Source organism: Lytechinus variegatus, chromosome 7 (assembly GCF_018143015.1).
Source record: "Lytechinus variegatus isolate NC3 chromosome 7, Lvar_3.0, whole genome shotgun sequence".
In the NCBI taxonomy this organism is placed as follows: domain Eukaryota; kingdom Metazoa; phylum Echinodermata; class Echinoidea; order Temnopleuroida; family Toxopneustidae; genus Lytechinus; species Lytechinus variegatus.
Genome location: NC_054746.1, coordinates 24,450,508 through 24,468,899, shown reverse-complemented (window position 1 = coordinate 24,468,899; position 18,392 = coordinate 24,450,508). Strand labels below are relative to the sequence as shown.

General features: G+C 35.4%; 1 protein-coding gene across 1 annotated transcript; it reads right to left on the bottom strand.

Annotated features, from left to right (window-relative positions):
* Positions 1-5,806: 5,806 nt before the first annotated feature.
* On the bottom strand, positions 5,807-17,223 carry LOC121418819 (transcription initiation factor IIA subunit 1-like). The gene is made up of 9 exons (XM_041612987.1): positions 17,068-17,223; positions 16,611-16,712; positions 13,302-13,455; positions 12,590-12,654; positions 11,587-11,698; positions 10,522-10,712; positions 8,967-9,110; positions 7,014-7,103; positions 5,807-6,524 (listed from the first exon to the last, which is right to left on the bottom strand). The coding sequence occupies exons 1-9, from the start codon at positions 17,089-17,091 to the stop codon at positions 6,417-6,419; spliced, it is 990 nt and encodes a 329-aa protein (XP_041468921.1). The 5' UTR covers positions 17,092-17,223; the 3' UTR covers positions 5,807-6,416.
* Between the last annotated feature and the right edge of the window lie 1,169 nt (positions 17,224-18,392).

Genomic DNA, 18,392 nt, shown 5'->3' with positions numbered 1-18,392 from the left:
AAGGCAAGTAGAACACCTTGAAATAAATAAACACATGAATATATCTTTATTTTTATGACATGAAATTGCTATTTACACAGTAGTTTAAAACAAAATTGTGTACAGACATATACATCCATTGCAACAAAAAGTAACCTTTAACAAACACTTTCAACAAAAATTATGACCCATACAAGGTGACTTTGTCACATTCTCTGCATAACGCACATTACTTAAGGAAAAATATTTGCCATCATCAAGTAAATCAATAAATTTCTATATCACTCCATATTACATAAATTTCACGCACAAATCACGTCCATGTGACCATTTTCTGAAACATTCACAATATTCTAATTTGTATTCATTGAGGTCAGTGATGATTGTGTGTTTGAATAATCTTGCTAATTAAAAGTTTATCTTACTATCACTGTAACCTTTCTCTCAAATCTCAGGGTTTTTTTCTTCAATTAAATATCAAAATAGACTGCAAGGTTAAAAGATCAGTTGTGATCATGTGATTTTCTGAACTGTTTTGAGGCAATTAAACCTTTGGACATAAACACAGGTGTTAAGTGTAAGAGTTGGGAATGAAAAGATTGATGAGAAAAGGTTGAAATTTGAAAAAAAAATTGAAATGGAGTGAAGAACAAGACTATGGGACCATACTCCAGTCATAATGTTTGAAATGATCCTTTTCTAAACAATACAAAGTATTCTTGTGTTTCCAATACAAGGACATGTGAAGACCAACCTTCAGTGGTTTTCTGTGATGATATTCTGTAAATAAAGATGAAAATATGAAAGCTCTCAAATTATGTTCACCTCTCTCTGCTTCAAACTTTACTATTAATAGCACATCAGATTTGCCCTTTAACATGTGCAAGCATGATCCCATCATTCTTAAGTACAAATTGCCCTACCTTTCAAGGACTTATGATTGATGTAATAAATGTCAATGATGGAAAGCCAATGTCATAATTCTTTATCTATGAGCACATATGCACTCTCTCCTCTTTTTAAACAAAAAGGAGCAGAATGATTGGTACAACACTGATGCAAGCACAAGCATTTGCCATATTTAGAAAACCACTCTAAGCACAGGCTCTGTATGTCAGAGCTCGTCCGTGTCGTTTCGGATTTGTGATTGATTGGATCATGACAAATCTCTGAAGACAAGAGACTCTGAATGGTTCTCAATTGACCAGAAAGAATGCAAACTATCATCATGTTATTCTGAAATGAATAAACTTATTCCCCCTTTCCTCATCTGCTCCATGGTGAGGATGACATAAGGTCAATAAAAAAAATGAATGCTTAACAGCCAGTAATAAATGACAAGTTGCCAAACAAACTTTGTGAAACAAACTATGAAAGGAATGTAGAACTAATTATAAAAGACATTACTCAGGGATGTGATAACAAAATAAAGAGCTGATAAAAAAGCTGAATTGAAAGAGCTCCCATAGTTTGTGTAGAGATGAAAGCTAAAATATGTTGACATTAAGCAAAAGCAAATTTAGCTGAGTTCAGCTAAAGAGCTTAACTTTCACACCCCTGATTACTAAAGACAAAAATTAGATGTCCACACATGATATTTTTTTTGTTTCATAAAGATATGTGTGACTTAATATCAGACTGTGCAGTATAATAACAAATAACTACATTGGTCAGATCAAGCACAGGGGATGCACGCTTCCACTTATCCATTCATGAGCTTATAACTTAGATAACATTTGCGTAGGTGCTAATGCAAGATTTCAAGTCATACTTTTTGAAATGCCTCCCTTGACTCTGGACCCCTGGCAATCGGTACAGGTTTCTTGATCATTTTCAATCGCATTTACTACGTTTGAAGGATGCAGATGATATTTGGCATTCGTCATATGAACACATATTGTGAGTGCACTGTACATTGTTTACCAGACTCGAATTCTAATTTTCTAAAATCTACGCACAGAAAAAAACTTCCTACATTAGATTTTGGCACTTTATTTGCTAGTGATTCTAGACTGCATTAACCAAGAAGTTGGTGTACATGCAAATCAAGAAATCAAGATTCATGCTTAATAAATCAACTCCACAGGCTGCACTTTCAAAATGAAAATCAAATTTTACACCTGTAAAACAACAAGGAGTTGAATGGATCAAATTTGGCAGTGATTATCCAAGCACACATTCAACTATGCTAAGTCAATGAATGAATGCTGAAGATCACTATAACAGCTGCAATAAAACGAGTCACCATTGTCACAAATCAATTGCTTCCATGCACAAATTACCTGTACTATACCCCTTCTTTCAGTACACATTCATTATTAAATTTTCATTTCACATAATGTGAAAGAAAGCAAATGTAGCAGTAAACTTCTTGTAAATAAATGTAATTTTCAGCCAAATATTCATGAATATTGAAAAACTGCCAAAGCATATACTGAGAACAGAAGGGATGGTTCATGCAAAAAATAAAATGTTACATGGGCTCTCTATTCTCTATCATGCATGGAAATAGATTGGTTCATTGAGACAATAGGGAATTCATGATTAATGTCCTGGAGCTCGTTTGATGGCAGGTACGAGAAAAACAAAAACCGAATCAGATTTACAAAACATGATTTTTTTTATCTGAATATTATGAAAATTCAAATAGTGTGTGGCAGCATTCAAATACCTTGTCAAGAGTTAGGACCCTGTCTTAAAAGGCAGGATTCCCGCAAGCTTCCCCTCGTTATCAATTCTCACACTTCATCGGAGTCAAAACACTGGGGAATGCAGAATAGATGATATGAAAAGACAAAAAAGGCCCTTATTCTGAAGTCGGGTTTAACTTAGACCATGGCCTAACTTTGTGCTAAATCATGGGAAGGCAAAAGTGTCAAAATTTTTATTAAGTTGTATGTTTCTTGTCCTTGCTGTGCTCTTTCCTGATTCATTGATGGTAAAGACAATCATCCATTTATACTTCCTAAAAAATTATGAATGATTCGAGAGCTAAATAAGCTGAAATATGATATCTCTTCATGATTTATGTAACTATTGGCTATCCATACTTAGACCACAACTTTAAACCTAAGTGTAAGTTAAACCGGTCTTCAGAATACGGGCCATAGTGCCTGCTCAAAGACGAGGCACAGATTTTTGACAAGGTACCTAAAGCTTGCAGTTCAGATTCAATCCTTGCATTGTAGAATCAAGCACACACCTGCTAGGTGTTGTACTTGGGTTTTCCAAGGAGTAAACCATAGTCCACTGAATAATTTCATAAAAATCAAAAAGGACTATGGTAGCATTCCCCATGCACAAAAGGAAAGGTCCTGTGGATTGGCATTGCTCTAGAATCATCATCTGATTTCCTTTTGTAAATCTCAAATTCCCAATTCCAACGATTTGTGATCAACACAACTACTTGTACATGAATCACAGTTTGAAAAATGATAGTAGCTTCATGGGCAACAACAATCCAATTCAAAGCTCAATTGTCCCTGGGGCTTGTTTCATGAATGTTTCCATGGTAATTACCATGATGGTTAAGTTACCATAATAGTAGCTTCCTATGAAACTATTCCCAAGATTTGTAAATCCATTTTCCTTATCTATATTGATTAAAAAGTTCCTATTATAAGCGAATGAAATTATGGCTACCGGTACTCGTAATCTGAGAGGAGACTTCTCATACAATACTTTGTTATTGGCAACAAGTTAGTGAAATATACTTTTTTTTTTAAATTGTGAACATGGTCTCTTGCCATCAATGAAGCTGTTAAAATGTTATAAGGAGGCATAGACACATAAATAATCAAGAATTGAGGTGGAAATTCCAAGAATCAAGAACTCCCCTCCCCCCCTCCTCAAAAAAAAATATATAACTGTATATAATTTCCTAATTATCTTTGGTTTGCAAAGGAGAAAAAAAAAAGATCCTGTTTAAAAATTAAATTGATTAAAGGATTGTTCAGTTGGATATAAAATATTAACAGAATGTTTCAATAGTACACTTTTGAAAAGTAGAATTATATTTTAACCCACAAAAATGGCCAAATAATTCAATTAGAAATAAATCAATGGAAGATTTTCAAAAAGAAAAAAATATCATAAGTTGTTGTTTTAGTACATATATATATCTCTATACATTCCAGGGCTCTTAATTTAAGGGGTTTTCCTGAAAATCAGCATCCCTACTTAACAGCAGACCTCACTGCTGTTAAAAAAACATTACCCTAATTGCTAATAACTTATCAAAACCATCATGGTTTGTCTTACTGTTAAACAAACAGAGACCCCATTGATGTAGCACCATCTTAGAAATATTGATATCTCTAAAAACTGAGAATCATAATCTCAATGATACAGCATCATTATAGAGTAATGACGTGATGACGTCAGTTGCCATGGTGTCAAGGCGGCCTGGTTCTCAACAAATGAACCTGCCGAATGAAAGCGTGTGTTTCTCATAGAAGAAAATGGCTGCTATCGGAATTTGATCGCTTGCAACCTATTTTTCAGATGAGCCAATGTGTACAGATAATCGTCAGCTGCGACTCTGTTTAGAACCAGCCCGCCATAACACCATGGCAACTAACTTCACACTTCGGTACTCTATGAAAGTGTCCCAGTGATATAGAAGAATAAGGGTAGAAGGATGTAAGCAGTACAGCATGACACCAAATAATATTTGACCGACATAAGCACACTAAGAAAAAAAAAATCACCCTCCTTTCTTGTTTGAAGTATATTTACATAGGACAGGGGTAAATATGTAGCACCCTATTCCTCACCTAAAATGACTGCCATAATGTCCTGTCCCAAGATAAAAAGTAAATTCCTATCGTACTCAAACAGGTGTTAAGGTTGATACTAGATGTAGACCAGTGTACGATCATCAAGATTTTACACACATGTCACAGCACAAATGAGCCAGTTCTGATAACCTTGACAAAACAAGTGGAGCAAAGAGAAACATTGTCTCTCTGGTTTCAAAGTACTCATGAAAATTCTGTAAAGCAATACCTCACCCAAAAGTACTAAAATCAACTCCTTTACCGGCTTATAGAAGCTGTCCAATAACAGGAGATACTCTGACAGAACAAGAAACAAGTAAATACACTGAAACCTGTATGTAAAGACCACCCAAAAGAGACAAGGAAAGTAATGGTCTTTATGGACAGGTTCCTGAATTACATGTTAGAAAGGTGGTCCTTATATAGGAGTGGGCGATAAAGCCAATTTGACTTGTATGACCACAACCTAAAATTGTGTGCCCCAAAAATACCTCCATGTTGGTGCAAATTCAACAAGGTGGTTTTGAATCTGCACTTTTAACCAATGGTTAATGCAGACTTTCTACCTTAAAGCGATACTCGAGGCTGAAGATATTTATATGTGAGAGCAAAATGCTGAAAACTTTATCAAAATTGGATAGTGGGGATATGACATCATCAGATGCTCATTGAATATTCATGAAGACATGCCTAGAACTATTTCTCAAGAATAATGCATATCTTTAGAATTCAATAACTTTGTTATTTGTTATCCGATTTAATAATAATAGTCAGTTCTTGTTTAGCGCATAACACATTATAAATGACGGATGCGCTTCCAAAGGACTTGGATATTATTACCCTGGCTTTAGCTCCGCAGCCTTTTACAGTGCTGTGGCATTCCAAGAAATAAATTCCTGCCAGGTACCCATTCACCTCACCTGGGTTGAGTGCAGCACAATATGGATAAATTTCTTGAAGGAAACTACGCCATCGCTGGAATTTGAACCCATGACCCTCTGTTTCAAAGTCCAGAGACTTATCCACTGGGCCAACGCTCCACAAATTTGATCAAATATTCAGCTTTTTGCTCTGTGAATTGTACTCTATTTATTGAGATATGAATATCTTCAGCCTGGAGTATCCTTTAATACTTAATTTAGTTTATATTGAATAAGGGTCTAAAAATGAATGCACAATTTTAATGCAGGGTGCTAGATTGATGCTTTTTTCTATGGGTTCCAGGCCAGTGTTTACGTAAATTGATTTACATCAACACATCATACACTGAAAAGCGTATGCACATAAAGCTGAAACCCATCATCCCTCTAAGTCAAGAGATAGGGACAAGCCTCATTTTCTTCGCATTACAGTTATTACATTTTTATCTTTTGAATCAGGCAAAGTAGATGAAGCTAGAAAAGGTGATTAAGGCAAGTGAAATAAATCTGAAGCACCTATTCACGGGCACAAATCCATATTTGTAACATTTATTTACTGCTCCTAATACAACTTACGCAAACTGAGCCAGTGGACAAAAAAAATGCTCTCAACAATAGAGATTATCCACATGACGGGGCAGCTGGCAGGTATGTGTACGTAACAGCAGAAATCAAGAAGAGTTGATGACTACAGTTCTACAAAACATCTTTGCAAGACTGGGCACTGTTCACATAGATACTACCAATCAGCATCCCCCGTTGATTTGTTGAAGACATAGTCCTTTCCCTTCAGATTCATGATGCCATGTTTTAAGGTAAATTTCCATTTATTCCTATTCCGATTGATCTGGTAACAATTGTAACAGAGGAAAAAAAGCATTAAAGGTAAATGAAAGATGTGATATAATGGGATAATTTTCAAGAACACTGTGGTTGGTATACTTTGCAAATAGCAAAGATATTAATATACATAACATGGGCAGATTTATAATCCATTTCCAAGTATTATTTGTTGCAACAAAGAGTCAAGGATGACTAAACTTTCACTATTTATCAATATAAACAAAAATATAAGCATTTTGCTGCTTTTTATATCAGTAAAGTGAACGAAGTACAAATAGATATCATTCTGAAAAGGTTTGATAACAATCAATTTACCTGAGGGCAGGAGGGGGGGGTAGACAATAAAAAATTGAATGACTTTATTTCATAGAATACCAGGCATATTCCACTAAATATTGACCCAAACTCTCGGAATATATCTGGTATCCCATATAAATTCAATATGTTTTGCATTCATATGAGTAGAATTTAGGGAGAATTATCACATATTTACCTTGTCATACTGGCATACTACAACATTTTCTGATTCAAATAAATCAGCTGGATCTTCATCACTAACGTCATCAGCAGAGTTCAGTGGGTCCTGGGTAAAAACAAAATTAATGAACACAAATTTTTTAAAATACAGATTACATAAGATCATCTTTGGTCATGAAATGGAAATGAAACATAGAAACTCTCTTAGAGTAGTTCGGAATCGGTGAATGCTTAATTACTATGAACCATTCAAAGAGGGTTTGAGAGGACAGAAAAATTAACTAGCTCATTGCACATTACATTTACTGCACACAGAAAAGCATACATGGGACTACATACAAATGTATGACCTAAATATTTAATGTTTATCATGCTTTTAATGCTAAGGCATCTGAAGAGCAACTCTTTTCAGTGAAACTTTTTAACTTTCTTCTGACATGAAAAGAAAAGAACATCAGGTCCCCTACCTTCAACATGACACTTAAAACAAACAAGTGGAATGCCTCTGGCCGTCTCACCTGCATCACGCGGTTCAATATAGCAGCAGTGCTGACTTTGAATACTACTCTAACTCGTGCAAGATGTTCAGTGATACATGGTTACTCTTATGTCCACTTTTTATGAACTAGACAAATAAACTTACAGAGATATGATGGTTATTCAATAAAAACCCCAACATGGTCAAAGTTCATTGACCTTAAATGACCTTTGACCTTGATCATGTGACCTGAAACTCGAAGAGGATGTTCAGTGATACTTGATTACTCTTATGTACAAGTTTCATGAATCAGATCCATAAACTTTCAAAGTTATGATGGTAATTCAACAGATACCCCCAACATGGTCAAAGTTCATTGACCCTAAATGACCTTTGACCTTGGTCATGTGACGTGAAACTCATGCAGGATGTTCAGTGATACCTGATTAACCTTATGTCCAAGTTTCATGAATCAGATCCATAAACTTTCAAAGTTATGATGGTAATTCATCAGATACACCCAATTCGGCCAAAGTTCATTGACCTTTGACCTTAATCATGAGACCTGAAACTTGCACAAAATGTTCAGTGATGCTTGATTACTATTATGTCCAAGTTTCATGAATCAGATCCATAAACTTTCACAGTTATGATTGGAATTCAACAGATATCCCCAATTCGGCCAAAGTTCATTGACCCTAAATGACCTTTGACCTTGGTCATGTGATGTGAAACTCATGCAGAATGTTCAGTGATACCTGATTAACCTTATGTCCAAGTTTCATGAACTAGGTCCATATATTTTTTAAGTTATGATGACATTTCAAAAACTTAACCTCAGGTTAAGATTTCGATGTTGATTCCTCCAACATGGTCTAAGTTCATTGACCCTAAATGACCTTTGACCTAGGTCATGTGACATGAAACTCTAATAGGATGTTCAGTAATACTTGATTAACCTTATGGCCAAGTTTTATTGACTAGGTCCATATACTTTCTAAGTTATGACGTCATTTCAAAAACTTAACCTCAGGTTAAGATTTGATGTTGACACCGCCGCCGCCGCCGTCGCCGTCGGAAAAGCGGCGCCTATAGTCACACTCTGCTTCGCAGGTGAGACAAAAATTACTGGTTAATCTGCTGTAGTTGAAATCCTTGGGATCACAGAAATCTCTGCATTAAATAGGCCAAATCCTACTTATTGGCACATCTTTTGCCTATTCTCCTATTCTGGTATAGAGTAGGGTGATTATTCGACTTATGGACGGTCAACTGATGCAGATTCAATTGTAAATATATTTTTTTTAAAGGCCAATGATGTGATGCTTGAAAGACCTCTGATTACAGAATCAATTCAAGGACATTCTACAGCTAAGTCTAAGTCATTTTTTTCACCCAAACTTTGCACACAGTTATTTCAAATAGTGCCTATCAGTGCAGGTCAAATAAAGCAAAAAAAAAACGGCCACTAATCCCAGCCGATTATTTTACCTCCTCATCTTCACCACCACCATCGTCATTTTCTTTGTCATCATCGTCATCGTCGTCATCCTTATCATCATCGTCATCATCATCGAAGTCATCCTCTTCATCATCAGATGAATCATTAGCACCGTCAACTTGCACTATTGAAGGCTGTATCAAAAGAAATATAAATACACAAAAAATATATCAAATTGCTCTCCATATCACAGTCATGAATTCGCATACAGGTTGCCAATTTCACCACAATGGTACCAAGGGAGCATATCATGAATATGTCAGTGATTTTCGCAAGCGAATATCATAAGAAACTAAAATCCTTGCAACTATTTGGCAGAAAGCAAATATGTCATGGAAAATCAATCACTGTCAAGACACTTCATGAAAGCCTCTAATGGTGAAGTTGGGTCTAAGATGTACAGCAGGGCGCTGATTTTGTCCTAAATCAAATAGTATCACTCTTGTTGGTCATTCCTGACATGTATATATATATCTATATCAATTCTTACAATCTATTCTCAAACATTACATTTTTACATTAATTTCTTAAACTTTGAGGGTTCGGGCTGTATTCTAACTGTCATTTCACTGTTCTTTTGTTACAAACCTGAGTCAACCCACACATAAGACGATCGACTCTCAAAATGCAAGTAATCACAGAAATCCCTTTTAATCTCAATCTATTGCATCTTCCTGTTGTATTTTGTAAATTCTGATAGAGGGTTCCATTGAAAAGACTCTTATTCTCAGCCCAGGCAAAAGGACAAGGGGTGTTTCATGATAATGCTTTTCAGTTGAGAAAAAAATGAGTGTATGAATCACTGGCATATAACAAGTCAAATGGGTTTCACCATCCTTTATTAAGTGATTGAATTTGAAACATTGACATTTGCAAGCCTAAATTTAAATGTGTCTCATAGTATGATGGTACTGATGTCCCCCCCCCCCCCAGTAATAAATCTATCCACATTGTGCTCAACTCAACCCATGGGCGGAAATCCCAGGGGGGGATGCGTCCCCCTACCCAAAATTGTAGGGGGGACACGATATCAAATGTCCCGATACTATTTTTGGTCTCTTTTGATAGAAAGAAATACATAATTTTTTCAAAAGAAAAATAAAAAAAGTATTTTGGACAAGATAACCTTACATTTGGGGGGGTTATAACTTTTTTTTTGGGGGGGGGCTTTTCAAATTTTCCAGCACCTGATCCCCTTACCTTTGGGGAGAGATTTCCGCCCTTGACTCAACCCAAGTGAGGTAAATGGATGCCTGCCAGGATTGATTCCATGAATGCAATATACCACACTGTACAATGCACAATTGCTTGAGCCAAGACAAGGGTAATTGCTTTGTATCCTATGGAAATATCGCTATATAAATCTAAATATTAACATTGCCATCATTTAATCAAATTAAAAACAGCCATACTTTATATCAAAATGTAGGAAAACTTTGGCCCAAGGATTTGGAACTGCATCATAAATTTGTTTGTGAAGCAGGGTGATCCCTTCCCCCAACCCACCCACCCCCAATAGATAATTTTTAAAATATAACTACTGACCTGGTCTCCACTGGATTGCACTCTTAATGAACCTGGGGGCAGCACAACACCTTGGGGTGTGATGATACGTGATTGTTGGGCATTGGACTGAGCACCTGGCTGGAGGATGATTGGTGGGTACCCAACCACACCACCTTGCTGCTGTTGGGTCTGAATTTGGTATGCTGGGAATGTTTGGGTTGCACCACCAGCTATAAACAAGATTTGAAATGAAAACATTTTCTTTTTAGAGATGGAAGTAAAAAGGGATTAATCTTACTCAAATATACTCAAATATTATCCTTCATCAAAAGTAATTATAAAGTAAAACAAATGTTTTGACATCAATCTAACTTCATAATTCATTGATTGACTAATTAACAATTATAAGATTGTTAATTGTAAATGTTTATGAAGGATGGCACTAAAATGCTAAAATTTAAATGTTAATCAATTGTCGTGGTTATTTCATTATGAATGTTTTCTCTTTGATTTTATCAATCTTGAGAAAAAAAATGTATTGATTGTTTACCTTGAAACAAAGATGTAATGGTGGATTTTAGATTCTTAGAAGCTCAAAGACTCAGAGTTTTTTTCCTTATACTTCTAATGTTTGGAAGCTTGCAAGGTAATTATTGCTCTGTTTCAATATTTTAATTACCTTTTCTCTCAATTTGGCAAACCTAGGAAATCTTTCATAAAGTTGTGCATTACACATGATCCAAATGACTTGAAAATGAAATTCCAAATAAAGTGGATACCCCAACAGGGTGCCCTTAAAATCATTTCTAACATAATACAAAGCCTGACCTTGTGTGGTCAAAAAATGTCATTTACTAATAATTATTGATAATACCGGAAATCTCGAACTACATATTTAAGCATAAGCGTTTGTATTTGATGCTGATATTGAGAATTCACGTTGGCTCTTCATACAATTTGTTTGAAAAACTATGCTTAGCTATATATAACCCTTGACAAACATTAAAAAAACACCCCATCCTTTGAGTGTGGAACAACCTGGGGAAACAGGTAATCCATTCTCTCAGTTATATGTTAAAACCCACTGAAACATAATAGACTCACTAGCTCCTTGTTGGATGGTATATGATGGTACATTCTGGATCTGTTGCTGTTGTGATTGTAGTTGAAGCATGTTCTGCTGAAGTGCTGCGGATGCTGCAACCGCTGATGAACTCTGTATAAGAAATCGATGAACAGAGTCGCGTTACACAAAATATCTTTTGTCAATGAAATTGGCACAACCACTTCTTACCCCCAAAACAGTGACCATCAACACTTAGTTTATCACCATTGGCTTCAGTGGACAAAAACAATTCATGAGATAAGCACTTTTATTAAAGTTTAGCTTGTGGTATGTGGCTGTAATAAATATGTGATTGAATTTTATTTGATTTCTTTTTTTTCTTCTGCATTCATGTCATTCATATTTTATGATACATTTGTCGATACATAACAAACATAGTATAATGATTATTGTTTTTGGCATGAATCATAGCAAAAAAATACTTCCAAATTACTATATAAAATTTACGATTTGCAGAAGGATTGTTATCATAAGTATATTGCTTGAGAAAAATGACAACCCCAGATTAAAACTTGTTAATTTGAATTTCATTTGGAATACCATGGTCTGAGTTAAAGGTAAATGCTAGTTTTGGTAACGATATCAAAATGAGTTCGTACAGAATCCAATGAAATGACCACCAAAGTGTCTGTTTGTATAAATAAAACGCATGTGCCACAGGATTCTGGAAGAAATTGTGTAATTGCTGAGAAATCAGCAAATAAGCACGGGATTCGGGTAGAGCGTCGGGCCCGACGCCCTAAGCAATAATTATACATTGTGCGCTTATCTGTGTTGGGGATCTTCGGTGTGAACATTTTTCAGCGTAGATTTCAAGATTTCACAAAGTCCAGTTAATGTAACTGTACCAGATCTAGATCCTCGATGATATACTGACAATTAAGCCTTGTTTTACAGACTTTCTCATGAAATCAGTGTTAACTGCAACTACTGGAATTTCTCTTTAAACCCGACTTCAGAATATGGGCCAATATGTCTTACCAAGTTGTTAGATACAGATGACTGTGATGAAGTAGCCCCCTGAAGAACCATTTGCTGCTGGGTTCCTGATAAAAAGATGAAAGAAAAAGAAATAATAATCAAATATACTACAAGGGAAAGATCGGACAGTACATAAAGCGCGCAATGAAACACCTGGGAAGAGCATTAAGTAAGTAACAACCTTTTTTAATTTTGCATATCCCAATATGGATGTGTACAAAACATATGAGAGAAATGGTGAAGGGGTGAATAGCCAATTTTTAAATTTCAGAATTTTTCCATATAATTTTTTTTGTTTGTATATCAAAGACGAATATATTTAAGAGGTTTCTGGGTAATAAAAGATGGAATTATTCCCCAGCGCCGCCCTTGTGTCCTCCCCAAAATCCCCTCTCTCATTTCCCCCGATATGTTTTATACACAGTAGAATGCTGGTATGTGATGGTTTACTTACTCAACGCTAGTGGGCACCCTACCCCATAAGCATTAATCGAGCGTTTCAAAAAATCGCCGAAGTGTCCGATCTTTCCTTGTAGTATCTTTGTAATAATAAACAGATTTCATTTATTTTATTTTGACAAAGTACACGTACATCAGCCAAAGGCTGTTCTTCAGAATATCTGTGTACAGATGAATACTTGATGTGAATGGTTCATTAAATAAAAAAGATAAAATAATTCAAAAAGTCATGCATAAACTCAGTACAACTCACTTTGCTGGTCGATATGTTGCCTGTCTGTTGAAGATTGGGCAATCTGATATTGTCTTGAAGCATCTTGTTGACCTTTGAACTTGCCAGCTACATGTTGAGGTTGTGGTTGGGTGAGATCTATGGCTTTTGATTGGATGAGCTTGCCCTCCCATATCTGTTCAATCATTGCAAAGCAAAATAGACATCTCAAGATTGACCAAAATGAAACAGGAAAGTTTTTTTCATAATGAACTTATGATGATGATAAAATTAATAATAATCATTATAAAATAGTTTATTGATTAGAACAAAACTATTTTAGTATTGATACAATAATATTGTAAAATGATTACATCAACAAAACAAAAATATTTGTTAAGTCAGGAAACCTTCATTAGCTTCAAGATTTTTCCACTTTTGAACTATGCCTATATGAAGTACTTGGCAACTAATTCCCAGATACATGTACATATACGTTACCTATTTTAGATCTTGTAAGCTGGAATTAGTTTTTCCCTGTACGAAGATGTAAATAACAAAATCTGAATATTCTGGTCTGAAAAATAAATATTTGGCTCCGGCAATTATTCAACTTAAGGACAAATCATGTAGATTACGCTAGTGTATTATGACAAATCCCCTTACTAAAAAAAAATCAAAACTAATTTCATAAAAATCACAGATTATTCATCATTTAAAAATTAAAATTGGAAGTAAAAACAAGGAGATGACTCAAAATTCGGGGGGGGGGGGTATTATAGTTGGACAGGGATGTGCAAGTGAGACCCCTGAACTGATACCCACATCCATGGGTTCTTTTGCTGTAAATAGGCACCCATCTCTAAAGATTTTCTACGAAAAGACGACGCATGTTTGAATTTGAATTTTAATGTTAACACATTTTCAGGTGTAATATAATATAATTTAATAAGAAAAAAATTCTGAAAGTGTTTCGCGATTTTCAAACCCACACAAACTGAAGGATATATTAAACAGCACCAATTATCTGATTGCACCATACCAGACAAACTGATCATTCATTGGGACATAAATTACTGTATGTACTATTCGTTTTCTGTGGATATGAATATTTTTGAGGTGTACTTGACTCGGCCCTGCATATTTCAGCATTTGGGAGCAAACACAGTTCTAAATCTCAAACAAATAACGTGGGAAAGAAACAAATCAGTGACCCCATGTCTTCAGATTATTTTTGTGGAAATTGGAATGACATGTCTTCTTTTTAATTATTATTATTATTTGTTTGGCGTCACCTGTGCCTGGGAGGCGAAAAAGCGAACTGAATCACTATGACCCGCAGGTCTCTCCTCCCGATATAACTGATTGGGGGAAAAAGAAAAAATGAAAACGGGACCAACATCTAAGGATTTTTCTTGAAAAATTCACCCTTCCCAGCGGCACATCTCATATACCCAATAGGTCTATAATATCTGCGAGATCCCCCCCCTGCCTATTTTAGATTTTTTTTTTTGCTTTCGCCAAATTTCAATAAATATGGACTTATTTCAAGCTACATGTAATTGAGAGGAAGCATCAAGGAGCCCCCCCCCCTGCCCAAACCTAGCTGCAGACCAAGAACTTTCTAAAAGTTAAAGGTCAAGTCCACGGCACCCCTGAAAAATGTTGATTTAAATGAATAGAGAAAAATCAAAGTAGCATAATGCTGAAAATTTCATCAAAATCGGATGTAAATAAGAAAGTTATGGCATTTCAAATTTTTGCTTATTTTTCACAAAACAGTGATGCACAATTCAGTGTCATGCAAGTGAGTCAGTTGATGATGTCCATCACTCACTATTTCTTTTGTTTTTTGTTTGAATTATACAATATTTCATTTTTTACAGATTTGACAAGGACGAAGTTGACTACATCATATAGTATTGAACAATGCTAATTCCACATGTTCAGGGAGAAATAATCGCTTTTTCACTTGACAATGAGCAGAAAATTAGAATATTTCATATAATAAAATGCAAAAGAAATAGTGAGTGGATGACGTCATCAGTCTCCTCATTTGCATACCGACTAGGATGTGCATATAACTGTTTTGTGAAATTAAGTGAAACTTTGAAATGTCATAACTTTCTTATTTTACATCCGATTTTAATAAAATTTTCAATGTTATGCTTGTTGGATTTTTCTCTTTTTATGTAAATCAACTTTTTGCTTCGGTGGATTTGTCCTTTAATGAAGGGGGGGGGGGATGAAGGGAGCAGTATCTCTATTCTGACTAGAGATTTGATTAAAGACATAAGTAATAACACCTGGCAATTCTTTTTAAATTTTTTTTCATTGAGTTCTAAAAAAAAAACCAGGTCATTTTTAAGTTTCCACCCATCCAGCAAAAAAAAAAAAAAGAAAAGCAAATCTACAAGGCAATAACAGTCAAACAATCTGACTAGTTTGCCTATTCAAAATAACAACTACAACGCATGAATGACATCAAATTGTAGTTTATTCAAAGAGACTCTATTTTTAACTTGCCTATCTTTACACAGTCATGCATACATTGTAATTTCCAAAGTTTTTAAAATGTTTTTTAAAATAAATATTCGAATAGTGATTAATGATTGCATAGTATAAGAACTAGGTTTCAAATAAAATCAAATGATATGCTTGAAAACAAAATAGCAATTCTCCGATTGTTTGCTTCATTATCATCCACCCTCAACCGTATTTCAAAGGGTCTGGAAAGTGAATGGACACAAAGACTACCAAGACATATGATCAATAAGCTTCTTTATGCACGAGTCAGGGCACCGGCGGATATTCATTGGTTCACTAAATACCACTTCATGAATATGTATAAAAACCTAAGGTCACTCAACCAAATACACGAATTTCATTGGCTGCAATGCGATCTGTAGTCAAATGAGGCTCCAGTATAAATACATGGGCATATGCAAATCGAACCCTAACTAGAGGTCGCGGCGCTCCTGGAAAGATGGCAGTCCACGCCGAGACCGCTGCAGTGATACATCGCACGATTGGGCGCGAATGGTTCCCAATACTTAGGATTTATCGGGAAGTGAGAAAACATAATTTGGAGTCGAAGAGAGAGGAAATTTTGTTCTAAGAGTAGGGGATCTTCTGAACAATCTAAACATCGTGCTTGAGTTGGCAAAAACGAAATAGAAGCATCCGAAAAAGCCTCTCTTGCGAGAACACCAGTCCTCTCAATCGAAATGTATAACATGCAATGCCATTGCAAATATTTTCTGCGCGATTGACAGTACCGGTAACTACATGTACAGAAGAACGAGAGCAGCTTTGCGTATATTCTGCCACTGGCAGGCAGCGTATTCTTACCTGTTTCAGATCTTGCAAAACATTTTCCTCCACTCCTTCGTCCAAGAATGCATCTCGAACGTTGTTAATCACATCATCGATTACACTTTTGTACAATTTGTGCTGTAAAATGCGAAAGAGAATTTTAACGTAAGGGAAGGCTGAAAATATATGACGAGGTCAATACATTATCACGAAATAATTAAAAAAAGACAAACCCCCGGCCCTGCAAACCATGATCAACGATTACCAATTCATTCAATAATATGTCGTTAATTTTGTTTATTATATTATTTGACGTCAAAATTTCGTCAAGAAGGATGCGTTCTTTGACCCATCTCTCTAAATATTCGCTGAAAATTTTATTTAAATAATTTATCAAAATCAGACTCACAGTCATTTAAAAAAAAGACAATTCTTTAATTAAACACATTCTATTTTCCCCGTGAATTTTATTATTAATCTTATAAAGGCTCACCACAGTCTGAGAATTAGAAGCCATTTTCAAATTTCAAAAGAAAAGGTCCAGATTTGATGAAACGAGAGTTGAAAAAAAGAGTAGAGGTACGCTTCTCTCCTAACGTCTCGGCTCCACCGAAGCCACTGCGACTCTGTCGCTCGTGGCTTTTATACTCGTCAACAAGTTCTCCTTTTCACCTATAGGGGAGCGGCATATTGAAGGAATTGTCATACCCCCTATTAAAACTCCTCGTTCAGAACTATTCAAGTAAAGGAAAATATAATGTATCATTACATGTAAACAATAACAAAATTGGTTACTTGTAATAAATATTTATATATTTAATAATAATATACAATCAAAAAATAGATATTGTTTACATAATAGAGAGTTTCTTTTCATAATTTGCTAATAGCCTTGTATGGATAATCGTCTGCTTCCGTTTTCTAGTTTGTCGTCTGCTACATGACAATTGATCTTAGCAGGTAGTTTTGATTTTGAAAATATACAAATCATTCATCCGCAATGCAGTAAAATCCTTGGCAACACCTCGTTTCTAATTACTGTTCATGTAGGTGAATAAATAAATGTCTATCCTTTACAGGGCAACGGTCTACCATCACAAAAAGTTGATTTGAAAAGGGCGAAATCAAACCAGAGGTATTTGTACATCCCGGTCAGTATGTAAATGAGGGTTCTTGGAGATTTTTGTTTTTATCCGACAGTAACCATACAATATTGCTTCTCAGCCAATCAGTGGCGTTCCGTGGGTCATGGCATTGGGGGGCACCAGCAAAAATTTTGAGTCACTTAGAGAGCGCGCGAAGCGCGTTCAGTTGCCAGGTATTTACTGACCTAATAGAGACATTTTAAGGACATGCAGTGCCATTAAACGGATATGTATCTTACTGATTAAATAATGCGAGCGCCAAGCACGAGCTGAAAATTTTTGATATTCAGACCTAAAAAGGGACATTGTAAGCAATTTGTTTGTAATCATGATAAGTACCTCTCACTAAACAAACAATGCGAGCGCGAAGCGCGAGCTGAAATTTTTGTATATATTGACCTCAAACAGGGAAATTTTAAGGACTTTATCTTAGGAATCCATTAAGAGTATACATATCTCATCATAGTCATCTAATGCTATAATGCCATCCTTTGCTGATTTTGTTAGAATTACATCTAAACACATGAAGCACATTTTGTTGTCATAGTCATACGCATCTCAATAATAAAAACTGCGAGCTGAAAATTTAGGAAATTCAGACCTGAAGAGGCTTGTTTGCAGGGATTCACTAAGACCGTACGTATTTCACTTACCAAATGATGCGTGAGCTGAA

Bases quoted from the DNA above. Each gene is read 5' to 3' on its own strand.
- LOC121418819 (XM_041612987.1), bottom strand. From the start codon at position 17,091: ATGGCTTCTAATTCTCAGACTGTG. The intron at 11,699-12,589 runs GTAAGACATATT...TTTCTTATACAG, and splicing joins CATCTGTATCTAACAACTTG to AGTTCATCAGCGGTTGCAGC. The intron at 6,525-7,013 runs GTAAATATGTGA...AATTGTTACCAG, and splicing joins TAGTATGCCAGTATGACAAG to ATCAATCGGAATAGGAATAA.